The sequence below is a fragment of the Hemiscyllium ocellatum genome, chromosome 45, assembly GCF_020745735.1.
Source record: "Hemiscyllium ocellatum isolate sHemOce1 chromosome 45, sHemOce1.pat.X.cur, whole genome shotgun sequence".
Lineage (NCBI taxonomy): Eukaryota > Metazoa > Chordata > Chondrichthyes > Orectolobiformes > Hemiscylliidae > Hemiscyllium > Hemiscyllium ocellatum.
Window position 1 is genome coordinate 4,902,432 of NC_083445.1, and position 13,526 is coordinate 4,915,957.

Here is a 13,526-nt window from a genome sequence, read left to right on the forward strand (position 1 = left end):
TGTGCCATTGACCAGTCTGACACTCGAACTCTCGGTGTTTCAGGTGATTAACTCCAGAGGGAGTCGCTGTTTTGGCTGCACATCCGCTGCTGAGAGAGACAAATGGATAGAGAATCTTCTTCGAACAGTCCAGCCCAACAAGGTAGGAGAACAGCAGCCTGCTCTGGGCAGGTGGGAGGACAATGGGCTCAGTTACAAACACCGGGACTGAAACCCTGTCTGTGCTGCTCCAGCACAACTCAGCTCAGAGCGACTTCCCCAGGGCAGTGGCTGGAAGAAATACAAATATATGTGCATGTGGGTTAGATTAGATTAGATTACTTACAGTGTGGAAACAGGCCCTTCGGCCCAACAAGTCCACACCGACCCGCCGAAGCGAAACCCACCCATTCCCCTACATTTACACCTTACCTAACACTACGGGCAATTTAGCATGGCCAATTCACCTGACCCGCACATCTTTGTGACTGTGGGAGGAAACCCACGCAGAGACGGGGAGAACGTGCAGACTCCACACAGACAGTCGCCTGAGTCGGGAATTGAACCCGGGTCTCTGGCGCTGTGAGGCAGCAGTGCTAACCACTGTGCCACCGTGAGAGTACCTGGAGGCCATTCACCCCTTTGAGAATGCTCCACCATCCAGTAGGAACATGGCTGACCTGTTTGTGTTCCAAATTCCACATTCCCAACACACTCCCCCCTCCCCACCAAATCCCCCCAACCAAACCAGAGTTTGTCTCCTCAGCCTTAACCACACTCTGCAGCAGAGCACACCAACACCACACGCCGCTCTGACCGAAAGAATGGTTTCGATTGGTTTGAATGGTTTAGGTAAAAGCAATGACTGCAGATGCTGGAAACCGGATTCTGGCTGAGAGAGTTGCTGGAAAAGCGCAGCAGCATCCTGCTCCTTGGTCGAATGGTCACCAATCTTGAGCCTTCCATTTGTCCAGAGTTTGCTTTTTTTTTCATGGGATGTGAGCATCCCTGGCTGGGCCCAGCATTTATTACCTGTCCCTAGTTGCCCCTGGAGAAGGAGGTGGTGAGCTGCCTTCTTGAACCGCTGCAGTCGATGTCCGAGTGGTATTATCGCTGGGCTGTTCATCCAGAGGGCCAGGTCATGTTCTGTGGAGCTGGGCTTCAATCCCCCCCGCCCCCCTCTGCAGATGGTGGAATCTAAAGTCAATAAAAAAATCTGAAACTAAGAATCTAATGATGACCAACTGCTGGGGAAAAACCCCATCTGGTTCACCACGTCCTTGAGGGAAGGAAACAGCCATCCTTACTCGGTCTGGCCTACACGTCACTCCAGGCCACAGCTAATGTGGTTGATTCTTAACTGCGCTCTGGGCAATTAGGGATGGGTGATAAATACTGGCCCAGCCAGTGATGTCCTCATCCCATGGATGATTCTTTTTAACATGACCCACAATGCCCTTAGGGTGGGAGGTCCAGACCATTGACCCAGTGACACTGAAGGAACCGTGGTATGTTTTTAAGTCAGGATGGTGAGGGGCTTTAGCGGCAGGTATCTGGTGCCCTTGTCCTTCTCAATGAAAATGGTCATGGGTTTGGAAGGTGCTGACTAAGGAGTATTGGAGAGTTTCTGCAGTGTATCTTGTAGATGGGACACACTGCTGCTGCTACTGAGCATCGGTGGGGGAGGGAAGGGATGTTTGAGGATGTGGTGCCAATCAAGTGGGCTGCTTTGTCCTGGATGGTGTCGAGCTTCTTGGGTGATGCTGGAGCTGCCCCCATCCAGACAAGTGGGGAGTATTCCATCACCCTCCTGACTAGTGCCTTGTAGATGGTGGACGGGCTTTGGGGAGTCAGGAGGGGAGTTACTCGCTGCAGGATTCTCAGCCTCTGACCTGCTCTTGTAACCACTCTGTCATCTATCAATCATTGTGCATGGTCTGAGCAGAATCCCCTTTATTTAATTGCTGTCTGATTCCCTGAACCATTGGGAAATATAAAATGTGATGAACCAATATCCAAGTTCATTAGATATTTATTAAGTGCATTGCTGCAATGAGACACTACAGGGGAGTCAGAAATTACAGTCGGTCAATAGAAAGAGCCCAACGGAGAATTCAGGAGAAAGGTTTTAACTCAGACAGCCATGAGAATGTGGATTGTGCTCCCACAGTTTGAGGTTGTAGGGTCAGCCATAGGGTCATACAGCACAGAAGCAGACCTTTCGGTCCAACTAGTGTCATGCTGAACATAATCCCAAACGTGGCGAAAATGAGGACTGCAGATGCTGGAGATTAGAGTCAAGATTAGAGTGGTGCTGGAAAAGCACAGCAGGTCAGGCAGCATCCGAGGAGCAGGAGAATAGATGTTTCAGGCAAAAACCCTGATTCCTGATGTAAGGCTTATGCCCGATTTTCCTGCTCCTCGGATGCTTCCTGACCTGCTGTGCTTTTCCAGCACCACTCTAATCGACAATCCCAACTAAACTAGTCCCACCTGCCTGCTCCTGGCCCATATCTATCCAAACCCTTTCCTACTCATGTCCTTATCCAAATGTCTTTTAAACGTTGTAATTGTCCCCACATCCATCACTTCCTCTGGAAGTTCATTCCACACATGAGCTATCCCTGTGTAAATAAGGATGTGGCTAAGCCCCAGGGAAAATAGATTGATGGATTTGTTGGTGCAGTGAGATGGGGTGAGGAGGCTTCCTGTGAGACAGCAGGTCCAGCATGGTCTGGGCAGGCCGAAAGGCCTGAACCATCTATGTGATTCCATGAATAGACTGTCACCAGATGATGACCATTGGCTGTGAGGTGCTGCTGGATGCCCCGTGGTTGGGAAGGGTGCTACCTAAATGCAGTCTCTCTCTCTCTCTGGATTGTAACCTGTTGCCTTGCTGTTGCAGGATAACTGCGAGAGGGTGGAGAACATGTTGAGCCTCTGGGTGAATGAAGCCAAGGACCTGACCCCCAAGAAGAGGTACTTCTGTGAGCTCCATCTCGACGGCTCGCTGTACGCCCGCACCACCAGCAAGCTCAGCCAGGAGGCGCTCTTCTGGGGCGAGCACTTTGAGTTCGGCAGCCTGCCCCCCACCAAGGAGGTCACCTTGCACCTCTTCCGGGATGATGACAAGAGGAGGAAGGAGATGAGTGCCCTTGGCTCCGTCACCATCCCCCTGAGCGAGGTGACCGGGCGCCAACACATGGAGAAATGGTACAACATCAACGCGCCCCCCCTGAACAAGGGCAAGCTCAATGTGCCCACCATTCGGATTAACCTGCGGTACCAGAACATCAAGGTGTTGCCGATGATACACTACAAGGAGTTTGCCGAGTACCTTATCTGTAACTACACCACCCTGTGCTCCGTGCTTGAGCCGGCTCTCAAGGTGAAGGACAAGGAGGAGGTGGCCTCTGCCCTGGTTCACGTCCTACAGAGCGTCGGGAAAGCCAAGGTACGAGTCGTAGGGTCCCAACGGATGCCATTCGGCCCATTGTTTCCACACTAACCCTCCAAACAGCATCTCACCCTCCCCTATCCCCGCGTTTACCCATCCCTGGGCACACTATGTGCCAATCCACCCTAACTCACGTGTCTTTGTGACTGCGGGAGGGAACTAGAGCACACCCACGTGGGCATGGGGAGAATGTGCCAGCCCCCCACACAGACAGTCGCCCGAGGGTGGCATCAAATCCAGGTCCCTGGCGCTGGGAGGTAGCAGTGCTCACCACTGAGCTGCCCACAACAATTTGGTAACCTTCCACAACTCTGCCTAGGATCCTGCCGGGCCTTGGGCAGAGTGGACTGGAAGGCTAGCTGGAATATCTCGATGTAACTGCACCATCGGAAGACCTGCTCCCCCCCCTCCACGGGCCGCTTGTTCGCTCAGGCAGCTCCATGGTTTGGTTCTTACAGTAGACTGATGCCAACAGCACGGGCTCAATCCATGGGCTCACTGAGGGCACTGCACTCCTTGCCTGAGATGTGCTTAACCCATTGCCAGCCCTCTCTCACTCTCACACTCTCTCTCTCTCTCTATCTCTCTCACACACCCTCTCTCTCTCTCTTTCTTTCTCTTTCTCTCTCTCCCTCTCTCTCTTTCTTTCTCTCTCTCTCACCCCCTCCCTCTCACCCCCTCCCTCTCTCTTTCTTTCTATATCTCTCTCTCACCCCGCCCCTCTTTCTTTCTCTCTATCTCTCTCTCACCCTCTCTCTCTCTCCCACCAGCCTCCCCCCCACCTCTCTATCTCTTGAGAGCAGCATTGAGACCCTCTGGGTCTATCACTTCCTAATCTTGCCGAAGGGTATGATGGTTATTAATCCTCTGGTCAGGGTGCTGAGGAAGGACTCGTTGACCATTTCTCTCTCCCTCTGTGTTAAGCACGTCCTCGGAATGGCCCAGTTTACTCAGGGAGGCTACGTTCAGAATCGCAAAGGGAGGGTGGGGTTTTATTTGAGTTGCTGACACAGAGGGGGACGTCACAGACTCATAGAGATGTACAGCACGGAAACAGACCCTTCGGTCCAACCCGTCCATGCTGACCAGATATCCCAACCCAATCTAGTCCCACCTGCCAGCACCCGGCCCATATCCCTCCAAACCCTTCCTATTCATATACCCATCCAAATGCCTCTTAAATGTTGTAACTGTACCAGCCTCCATCACTTCCTCTGGCAGCTCATTCCATACACGTACCACCCTCTAAATAAAAACATTGCCCCTTAGGTCCCTTTTATATCTTTCCCCTCTCACCTTAAACCTATTCCCTCTAGTTCTGGACTCCCCCACCCCAGGGAAAAGACCTTGTCTAGTTACCATATCCATGCCCCTCATAATTTTGTAAACCTCTATTAGGTCACCCCTCAGCCTCCGACGCTCCAGGGAAAACAGCCCCAGCCTGTTCAGCCTCTCCCTGTAGCTCAGATTCTCCAAACCTGGCAACATCCTTGTAAATCTTTTCTGAATCTTTTCAAGTTTCACAACATCTTTCCGATAGGAAGGAGACCAGAATTGCACGCAATATTCCAACAGTGGCCTAACCAATGTCCTGTACAGCCGCAACATGACCTCCCAACTCCTGTACTCAATACTCTGACCAATAAAGGAAAGCATACCAAACGCCTTCTTCACTATCCTACCTACCTGTGACTCCACTTTCAAGGAGCTATGAACCTACACTCCAAGGTCTCTTTGTTCAGCAACACTCCCTAGGACCTTACCATTAAGTGTGTAAGTCTTGCCCTGATTTGCTTCATTTGGAGGGCTAGTTTATAAACAATAGACCAAATGGCCTTCTTTAGTGCCGTACTGTTCTACAATCGTATGAGACCCATTTCCCACACAGTCTGCACTCTACAAATGAGGCTTGATTGGTGAGGAAAATTGTTCAATTTTATTTTCACAGAGTTGCCTAGATTCTAGCCAAACCGGTTTCATGCCCCTGCAGAAAGAATCTGAGCTCAGTTTGATCCCTGGGCCGAGTGATGGAGTGAGAGCTTCCTGATTTGCTGTATCACCAGGTTCCTCCCTCCCACTGACCTCATTCTGGGGCTAGGTGACTCTGCATCTTGACTCGAAACGTTAGCTCGCTCGCTCTCTCTCTCTCTCCTGGAATGCAGCCGGACCCGCTGAGATCTCTGAGCATTTGTTACTCTCAGAACAGATTCCAGCATCTGCAGTGATTTGCTTTCTCCTCATTCTGGGAGCTGGTTGGAACTTAGGATTCAAATCCTGTCTAAATCAGAGCCCTGATTGTGGGTTTGTGTTTGAGATTTACACTCACGGTTTGGGGAATTGGACAGAAAGCAATTAGCTCAGAGATACTGAATGTCGGTGTTAAACTGAGCACCAATTGTATGCCCAAGCCTTTCCCGGTCAAAGGGCGATATGCAAATTATTGTCCATTTTGTTGCTGTGCCCAACATACTGAGTAACGTGTGGGCACAGCTCTGAATCAATCCAACAGGTGTTGCTCATTCAGTGTGCCAACACAGAGGCGATGGGCAGAACGTGCACCCTGCTCTGGTGGGACTGGGAGACTGAGCTGGACATGGGGTCATGTCTGAGCAGGACATTGAGGACATGTGACCAGGAAATGCCCAGGGAAAGCAAGTGCGCATTTTGTATTCTTCCTGAAAAGATGCGCAAGCCGGATGGGGAGGAGAATGGAATTAGGGTCTACGGAACATCGACACTGTTCCAGCATCTCCTCACCCTAGGACCCTGGTCCCTTAGTCTTATTTAAATGGAATTGGACTCCTATCTGATGGGCTCATGGCCGTAACTCTTCTGTCCCTGCCATGTAGGATTTCCTGATTGAGTTGGGGATGGTGGAGGTTGACCGCTGCGAGGAGAAACATTCCGTGCTCTTCCGGGAGAACACCTTGGCTACCAAAGCCATCGATGAATACATGAAGCTGGTTGGACAGAAGTACCTGATCGAAACCCTGGGTAAGATCGATGGGGTCGTGGTGTGGGATGGAGCGGGGAGAGCTGGGTGGGCGGGTGGGTGGGCGATGGAGAGGGAGATGACCTTCACCTCATGGAGGCTGGGATTGGAGTCACCAAATCCTGGAGGCTTCATCAACTAACCACCAACCCCAAACCATCCAGTAGATTGGCATCACTCTTGGTGTGAGCAGGGCTACCTGGTTTCATGCCAATCCACCTGACTCGGAGTCTCTGATTGGTCACGAATAGATGGACCCATTAGAGCAAGTTTGGGCATGAGACTCCTGCCATCTAGTGGCTCCTCACATCATAACGAGAGGTTTGCCCATGTTCACTGGAACAACACATAGATTCAGAGAGATGTACAGCACAGAAACAGGCCCTTCGGTCCATCTCATCCATGCTGACCAGATATCTTAAATGAATCTCTCCCCATTTGCCAGCACTTGGCCCATATCCCTCCAAACCCTTCCTATTCATGCTTTTTAAATGTTGTAATTGTACCAGCCTCCACCACTTCCTCTGGGAGGTCATTCCATACACGTACCACCCTCTGTGTGAAAAAGTTCCCCTTCAGGTCCCTTTTATATCTTTCCCCTCTCACCCTAAACCTATGCCCCTCTAGTTCTGGACTCCCCTACCCCAGGGGAAGAGACCTTGTCTATTTATCCTCTCCACGCCCCTCATAATTTTGTAAACCTCTATAAGGTCACCCCTCAGCCTCCGACGCTCCAGGGAAAACAGCCCCAGTCTCCAAGTTCAAAGTCCCCTCAGCCCATTACAACCTGCTATCTTCTTCCCAAAATCCACAAGCAGGAATGCCCAGGGACGCCCATTGCTTCCACCTGTTCCTGCCACATGGAACATCTCTCTTCCTATCTTGGCTGAATTTTCTCTCCATTTATACAGTCCCTCCCCACTTCATATCTGTGATTCTTCAGTCTTGCTGAATTATTACCCCAAAGCAGCCCGTTTTTATGCTTGAAAATTAACAATAACCCTGGGCCTCACAAAGCCACACATTAAATCAATGTGGTAACATTTAGCATATCTCTATCACAGTTCTTGCGTTGGAACCTAGAACATCGAAAAGTACAGCACAGAAAAGGCCCTTCGGCCCACAATGTTGTGCCCAGGATTATTCCTAATCTAAATGAAAATAATCTAACCTACGCACCCCTCAACTCACTGCTATCCACGTGCCTGTCCAGCAGTCGCTTAAATGTCTCCAATGTCTCTGCTTCCCCCACCAGACATTCACAACTCTGTTGCGTTGTCTATACAATATTGTGTAAATATGAAAACTTTGGGTTTTTAAAGTGTTTTGTAAAAAATATTATTCTATCATGGACTCACCAGATCCTTTACTTTGTCGGAGCTGCTCCCAAGCATGGGCCTGTTAGTCTATAGGCATCTTGACTATCTTGAAGTGACTGCTGTGGAGACCCAGGGGCATTCTTCAATCCTCAGCAGGTTGGGTTCAGGCCTCAGCCTGGCCGAGAGATGCTGACTGGGGACATCGTCAGGACTAGGCTTTGAGATGTTGTGAAGTCATTATGGCCCACACACACACACACACACACACACACACACACAAAACATCGGAGCGAGAATGGGCCATTCAGCCCATTGAGTCTGCCCTTGCCATTCAATAGAACCATGGCTGATCCCCCTGTCTCACTGCACTCCCAGTGTCTCCCCTCTACCCTTGACCCCATTAGCCTCTCGAGATCTACCTCATCCTTCTTAATTTTGCCTCCATGGTCTCATTTGTTGGGAATCCCACAGGATCACCCAAACTCTGACTGAAGCACATCTCCTTATCTCATTCTGTATTAGCCCATTGAGGCCTTGAATGACCCCTAGTTCTGGACCACTGCCACCACCAGCCCGCCTCATTGCCCTCCCCCACCCTAGCCCTGCATCGGTCCTATCTTCAGATCCCCTCTCGTTCTTTGAAACTCCCGAGAATATGGACCCAGTTTCTCCTCATAGTTCCCAGGATTCAGGCGGGTGGGTCTTCACAACATGCCCTCTGTGATACGTGTACCTTATCCCTGGCATGGTGACCAAAACAGAACGCAGTACTCCAGGTATGGCCTCGCCAAGGCCCCGTACAGCTGCAGCAAGACTCGATTATGCTTGAGCCATCTTGCGATAAAGGCCATTCCTTCCTAACAGCTCGCTGCAAAGACAGGTCCGGGGTGAGGGGGGGGGAAGAGTGGAACAAGCAGGCACCCTGGCACTGCCTGGACCTTGGCATTAGTGCCACCCCTATCTCTTACAACTCCCCCTGATGGTTCTGCTCTCCCAGGTGAGGTCGCGACCCTCGTTTTTCAGAACTTGAATAACAGGGGGAGTGGCGTTCCGAAGCAGGGGAGAGGGGTTCTGAGAGTAGTTAGTCTCCTGGAGGTCCCCCAGCTCCGTCCAGGCTGGAGGATTCTGGCGCTGTGTTAAGGCGGGCTTTAATCTCCCTCGGTGTCATCCGCAGGAGACTTTGTGACCAGGCTTTACAATCCAGAGGAAAATTATGAAGTCGATCCCAACAAATGTCCAGCCAATGACGTGTCAGAGAACCAAGCCAATATGAAGGCCGTCTGTGAAGAGGCGTTTCGGCAAATCACAGATTCGCATTGGTGAGTACATTAAAAAAAAACTCACCTGGACCAGCCATCTGAACGCAGTGGCTACGAGGGCGGGTCAGGGGAATCCTTCAGTGAGTAACACACCTCCCAACTCCCCAAAGCCTGTCCGCCATCTACAAGTCAGGAGGGTGATGGAATACTCCCCATTGGCCTGGATGGGGGCAGCTCCAGCAACACTCAAGAAGCTCAATACCATCTGGGACAAAGCAACCCCCTTTTGATTGGCACCACATCCACCATTTTTCGACGTTCACTCCCTTCAATACCTATACACAGTAGCAGCACAGTAGCAGTACCCACTTTCTGCCAACACCTTCCAAACCTGTGAGCTCCATCCCTGAGGTGGACAAGGGCAACAGATGCCAGGGCGCCGTCTGTGAGTTCCCCTCCGAGCCACTCGCCATCCTGACTTGGCAATATAGCGCCGTTCCTTCAGAGTCACTGGGACAAAGTCCCTCTCTAACCGTGCGGTAGGTCTCCCTCCACCTCAATGCCAACCTGACAAGGATGATTTAACGTGGGATACATGTTGGCCTGACCAGCAATGCTGACATCCTGTAAAGGAATGTGAGGAGGGATCAGAGGATAGCAGGAGGACGGAAGGTCCCTCCAGCTTATGTTCCCCAACATATTGGACCAGGTCTGACCCTCTGACCAAGCCAAGCTTGACTCCTAGACTGCTTTAATGTCCAAGAAACAGCTGAACTCATTTATATCCATCCAGCCCTCTGGGATGGATGATTCCAGAGATGACAAACCCTTATTTCTGAGAGATTGATCCTCTCTGAAATGGGCCAATCCCGTGTCTTGTGAATTTGATGCCCTAATATAACAACTCTCATTTGTCTTGCTTCCATTAAGCATGAAGCAATCAATGTTCACACCCCAAGATTAAAAAAAAAACAAAATCCCAAAGGTTTTTTTCCTGGGATGTGCCAGAATGGGTGACGTGAACGCTCTACTTCATCAGGAGGCTAAGGTTATTCAGCATGGCCATAAACACTCCTGCCAATTATTATAGGTGCATCACAGAAGCGTCCTATCCGGATTATCACGGTGTGATTTGGCAACTGCTCTGCCCAGGATTGAGACACTACAGGGACTGGTGGGCACAGCCCAGTCCATCACACAAGCCTCCCATCCACTGACTCCACCTACACTCCCCACTGCCTCGGGAGGGCAGCCAACATCATCCCGGACCCCTCCCACCCTGGTCATCATCTCCTTCGGGCAGACGGTATAGAATCGGAATGTGAGAAGATTTGTAGCTGAGGTTGAGGTTTCGGATGCAGGTTTGCTCACTGAGCTGGAAGGTTCATTTCCAGACGTTTCGTCACCTGACTAGGAAGATATAAAAGTTTGAGTACGTGCACCAACACATTTAAGAATTGCATCGTCCCTGCTTCTGAACGGACTTTCCAAATTTGAAATTGAATATCGATCCTGCTCCTTGTTCCCCTTCTCTGCAGCCGTAACATAGTATTCCTCACGCTGTTCCATCACCCTGACGCACATCGTAGGGTATGTGCCTGCAAAATAAAACTTTTCACTGTACCTCGGTACATGTGACGATAAATAAAATCAAATCACCAGTTTGCACATCCCAGGTGTGTCAGGATTCGCCCCGAGTTTGTACGAGTGGAGGTGTCTCCTACCTTTCTTCCTCCTTTCCCTTTTCACAGCATCTTTCCTGACGAGCTGAGGGAGATCTTCGCAACTTGGCAGCAGCAGTGTCTCAGTCGGAGGAAGTCGGAGCTCGGGATGCGGATGATCTGTGCCTCATTGTTCCTGCGTTTCCTCTGCCCCGCCATCATGTCGCCCAGCCTATTCAGTCTGACCCAGGAGTACCCCAACGACAGCACCGCGCGGACTCTCACGCTCATCGCCAAAGTCATCCAGAACCTGGCCAACTTTACCACGTACGTACACCGTCAGTCTGAGCTCGGACACAAATCTGTGGGGGAAGAAGATTTGTGTAGCGCCTGTCACGGCCTTGGGGTATTGCTGTCAAAGAGTTGTTCTTAGAGTCAAGTCGTTGGGAGCACAGGAACCAATTTGCGCACAGACAGTTCCGACAAACAGCAATGATCTGACTTTGTAATGTCATTGAGGGACAAACACTGACCAGATCACCAGAGAGTGCTCCCCTGGAATAGTGCCATGTGATTTTTTTAGTGCAGAGGGGAGGTGGCACCTTAATTTAAGGTCTCATTAAAAAGGTGAAGTCAGGAATCACATGCACCAGGTTATAGTCCAACAGGTTTATTTGAAATCCCAAGCTATCGGAGTGATGCACCTTTGGCAAGTATCTAGTGGGAGCTGCGCTATTTATGATATTGGCTGGGTTGGTAATATCAGAGTCTGGGATGGTGTGATCTCACAGTACGTTCCACAATTATCGAAGCCTGACTTGCTCCTTACCTGTGCGCAGTCCCTCCCCAGAGACACGGTATCTGTCTTGTTTCTGCACCAGTTGAGGCTTTCCCCAGAGATACCCACTTTGGTCTTTGCTCACCCTGCAGGTTTGAAGACAAAGAGGGCTACATGACCTTCATGGACAATTTCCTGGAATCAAACTGGGACAACATGAAAGTTTTCCTGACAAACATTTCCAGTCCAGAGCCCAGCATCAACAGCTCGGAGTTTGAAGGCTGTATTGACCTGGGTTTGGGTCTGTCCATCTTGCACTTACTTCTCTGTGACACCATGTCTCGCTTGGAGCAGGTAATGGTTGTGAGCTTGCTGTTATTTTCAGGTGGCACGGTGGCTCAGTGGTTAGCACTGCTGCCTCACAGCGTTCGGGACCAGAGTTCGATTCCAGCCTCAGGCGACTGTGTGGAGTTTGCACATTTTCCTCGTGTATGTGTGTGGGTGCTCCGGTTTCCTCCCACAGTCCAAAAATGTGCAGGTTAGAGTGAATTGGCCACGCTAAATTGTCCAGAGATGTGTAGGTTAGGTGTATTAGTCAGGGGTAAGTGTAGAGGAATGGGTCTGGGTGGGTTACTCTGTGGAGGGTCGGTATGGACTTGTTGGGCCGAAGGGCCTGTTTCCAGACTGTAGGCGTTCTATCATCTCCACTCTGCCTGAGTTGTTGCCTTTGTCCCTGGTTTACTCCCTGAACCAACACTCTCATGTTGAGAAAGGCTGTTAGAATGACTCTTGGACATCTCTTCCTAGTCCAACAAGAAATGGGTTTGACTAGCTTTAGCCTGGTCAGCCCTCACTGGGAGAGTTTTCTGATTCACAGCCACTGAGTTGGTGTTGTTAGAAAAAACATTCAAATGGGGATGGCCACTTCCTTTCTGTTTGGTGGTTGGCATTGTATAGAGAACTTTCCCTTTAATGGACTTTGGGGTAATGACATTGAAGTGCAATGTGGATTTATTTTGTACCCAGCACCTTTTAGACATCATGTGGTGTACCAAAGTCCTTTACAGTTGTGTTATCCTAGTAGGAGAAAGTGAGGTCTGCAGATGCTGGAGATCAGAGCTGAAAAATGTGTTGCTGGAAAAGCGCAGCAGGTCAGGCAGCATCCACGGGACAGGAGATTCGATGTTTCGGGTATAAGCCTTCCTGAAGAAGGGCTTATGCCCGAAACGTCGAATCTCCTGTCCCTTGGATGCTGCCTGACCTGCTGCGCTTTTCCAGCAACACATTTTTCAGCTCTTTATCCCAGTAGGAATCTTGCAAAGTTTTGTCTCTGAACCGATCAAGAAGATTAAAACCTGAAGGAACTGTGCAAGCTGTACCTCAGAAACGAGAACAGACGTTGCTGGAGAAGCTCAGCAAGTCTGGCAGCATCCGTGGAGAGGAATCAGAGTTAACGTTTCTGGGTCTGGTGACCCTTCCTCAGAACAGCTGTGAGCTTTTCCAGCAGCTTCTGTTTCTCTATCAGGGAGAGAACCAGGGTAGGCGAACAAAAGCTGGGCTCGAAAGATTTAGGGTTGGAGAAATATTTCCGAGGGACGGGGGTTGGGAGGAGGATAAGAAGGGGGGAGGTAAGTGGAGTTGGCTGCAACCGAACTCCTTTGATATTCCTAAACATGATGATTAATAAATGTCTTTTTAAAATGACGTAACTTGCAACTCGTGTTGCTGCCTGACTAATGTTTTCTCCCCCCCTTTCATGTCTATTCTTACTGCACCCTGTCGTTGCCATCGCCTACAGCGAGAACTGGGCAGACTGAGACCTCTCCCCGCCATTCTCAATGGAATCACCCACTCTCTGAAAAACTCAAACATACCACTGATACATTACCAAGACTTTGGGTAAGTCGGAATAAGCTGAAAATGTGTTGCTGGAAAAGCGCAGCAGGTCAGGCAGCATCCAAGGAGCAGGAGGTTCGACGTTTCGGGCATAAGCCCTTCATCAGAAATAAGTCTGAATAACCCTTACTAACGGAGGTGGGGTAGGCAGTAGACCAGGATTCCCGGAATTGTGGGGTGATTTC

At 50.3% G+C, this 13,526-nt stretch overlaps 1 protein-coding gene across 3 annotated transcripts in view; it reads left to right on the forward strand.

Moving 5' to 3' along the window:
• Positions 1 to 13,526, forward strand: part of LOC132835941 (ras GTPase-activating protein nGAP-like) — a 102,523-nt gene that overhangs the window by 73,863 nt on the left and 15,134 nt on the right. For all 3 annotated transcript variants that reach the window (XM_060855070.1, XM_060855071.1, XM_060855072.1), the window contains 7 exons: positions 44 to 142; positions 2,885 to 3,433; positions 6,286 to 6,430; positions 8,922 to 9,066; positions 10,758 to 10,994; positions 11,598 to 11,799; positions 13,244 to 13,344. In XM_060855070.1, the coding sequence (XP_060711053.1) occupies positions 44 to 142; positions 2,885 to 3,433; positions 6,286 to 6,430; positions 8,922 to 9,066; positions 10,758 to 10,994; positions 11,598 to 11,799; positions 13,244 to 13,344 (1,478 nt within the window). The remainder of the gene's footprint in view (positions 1 to 43; positions 143 to 2,884; positions 3,434 to 6,285; positions 6,431 to 8,921; positions 9,067 to 10,757; positions 10,995 to 11,597; positions 11,800 to 13,243; positions 13,345 to 13,526) is intronic.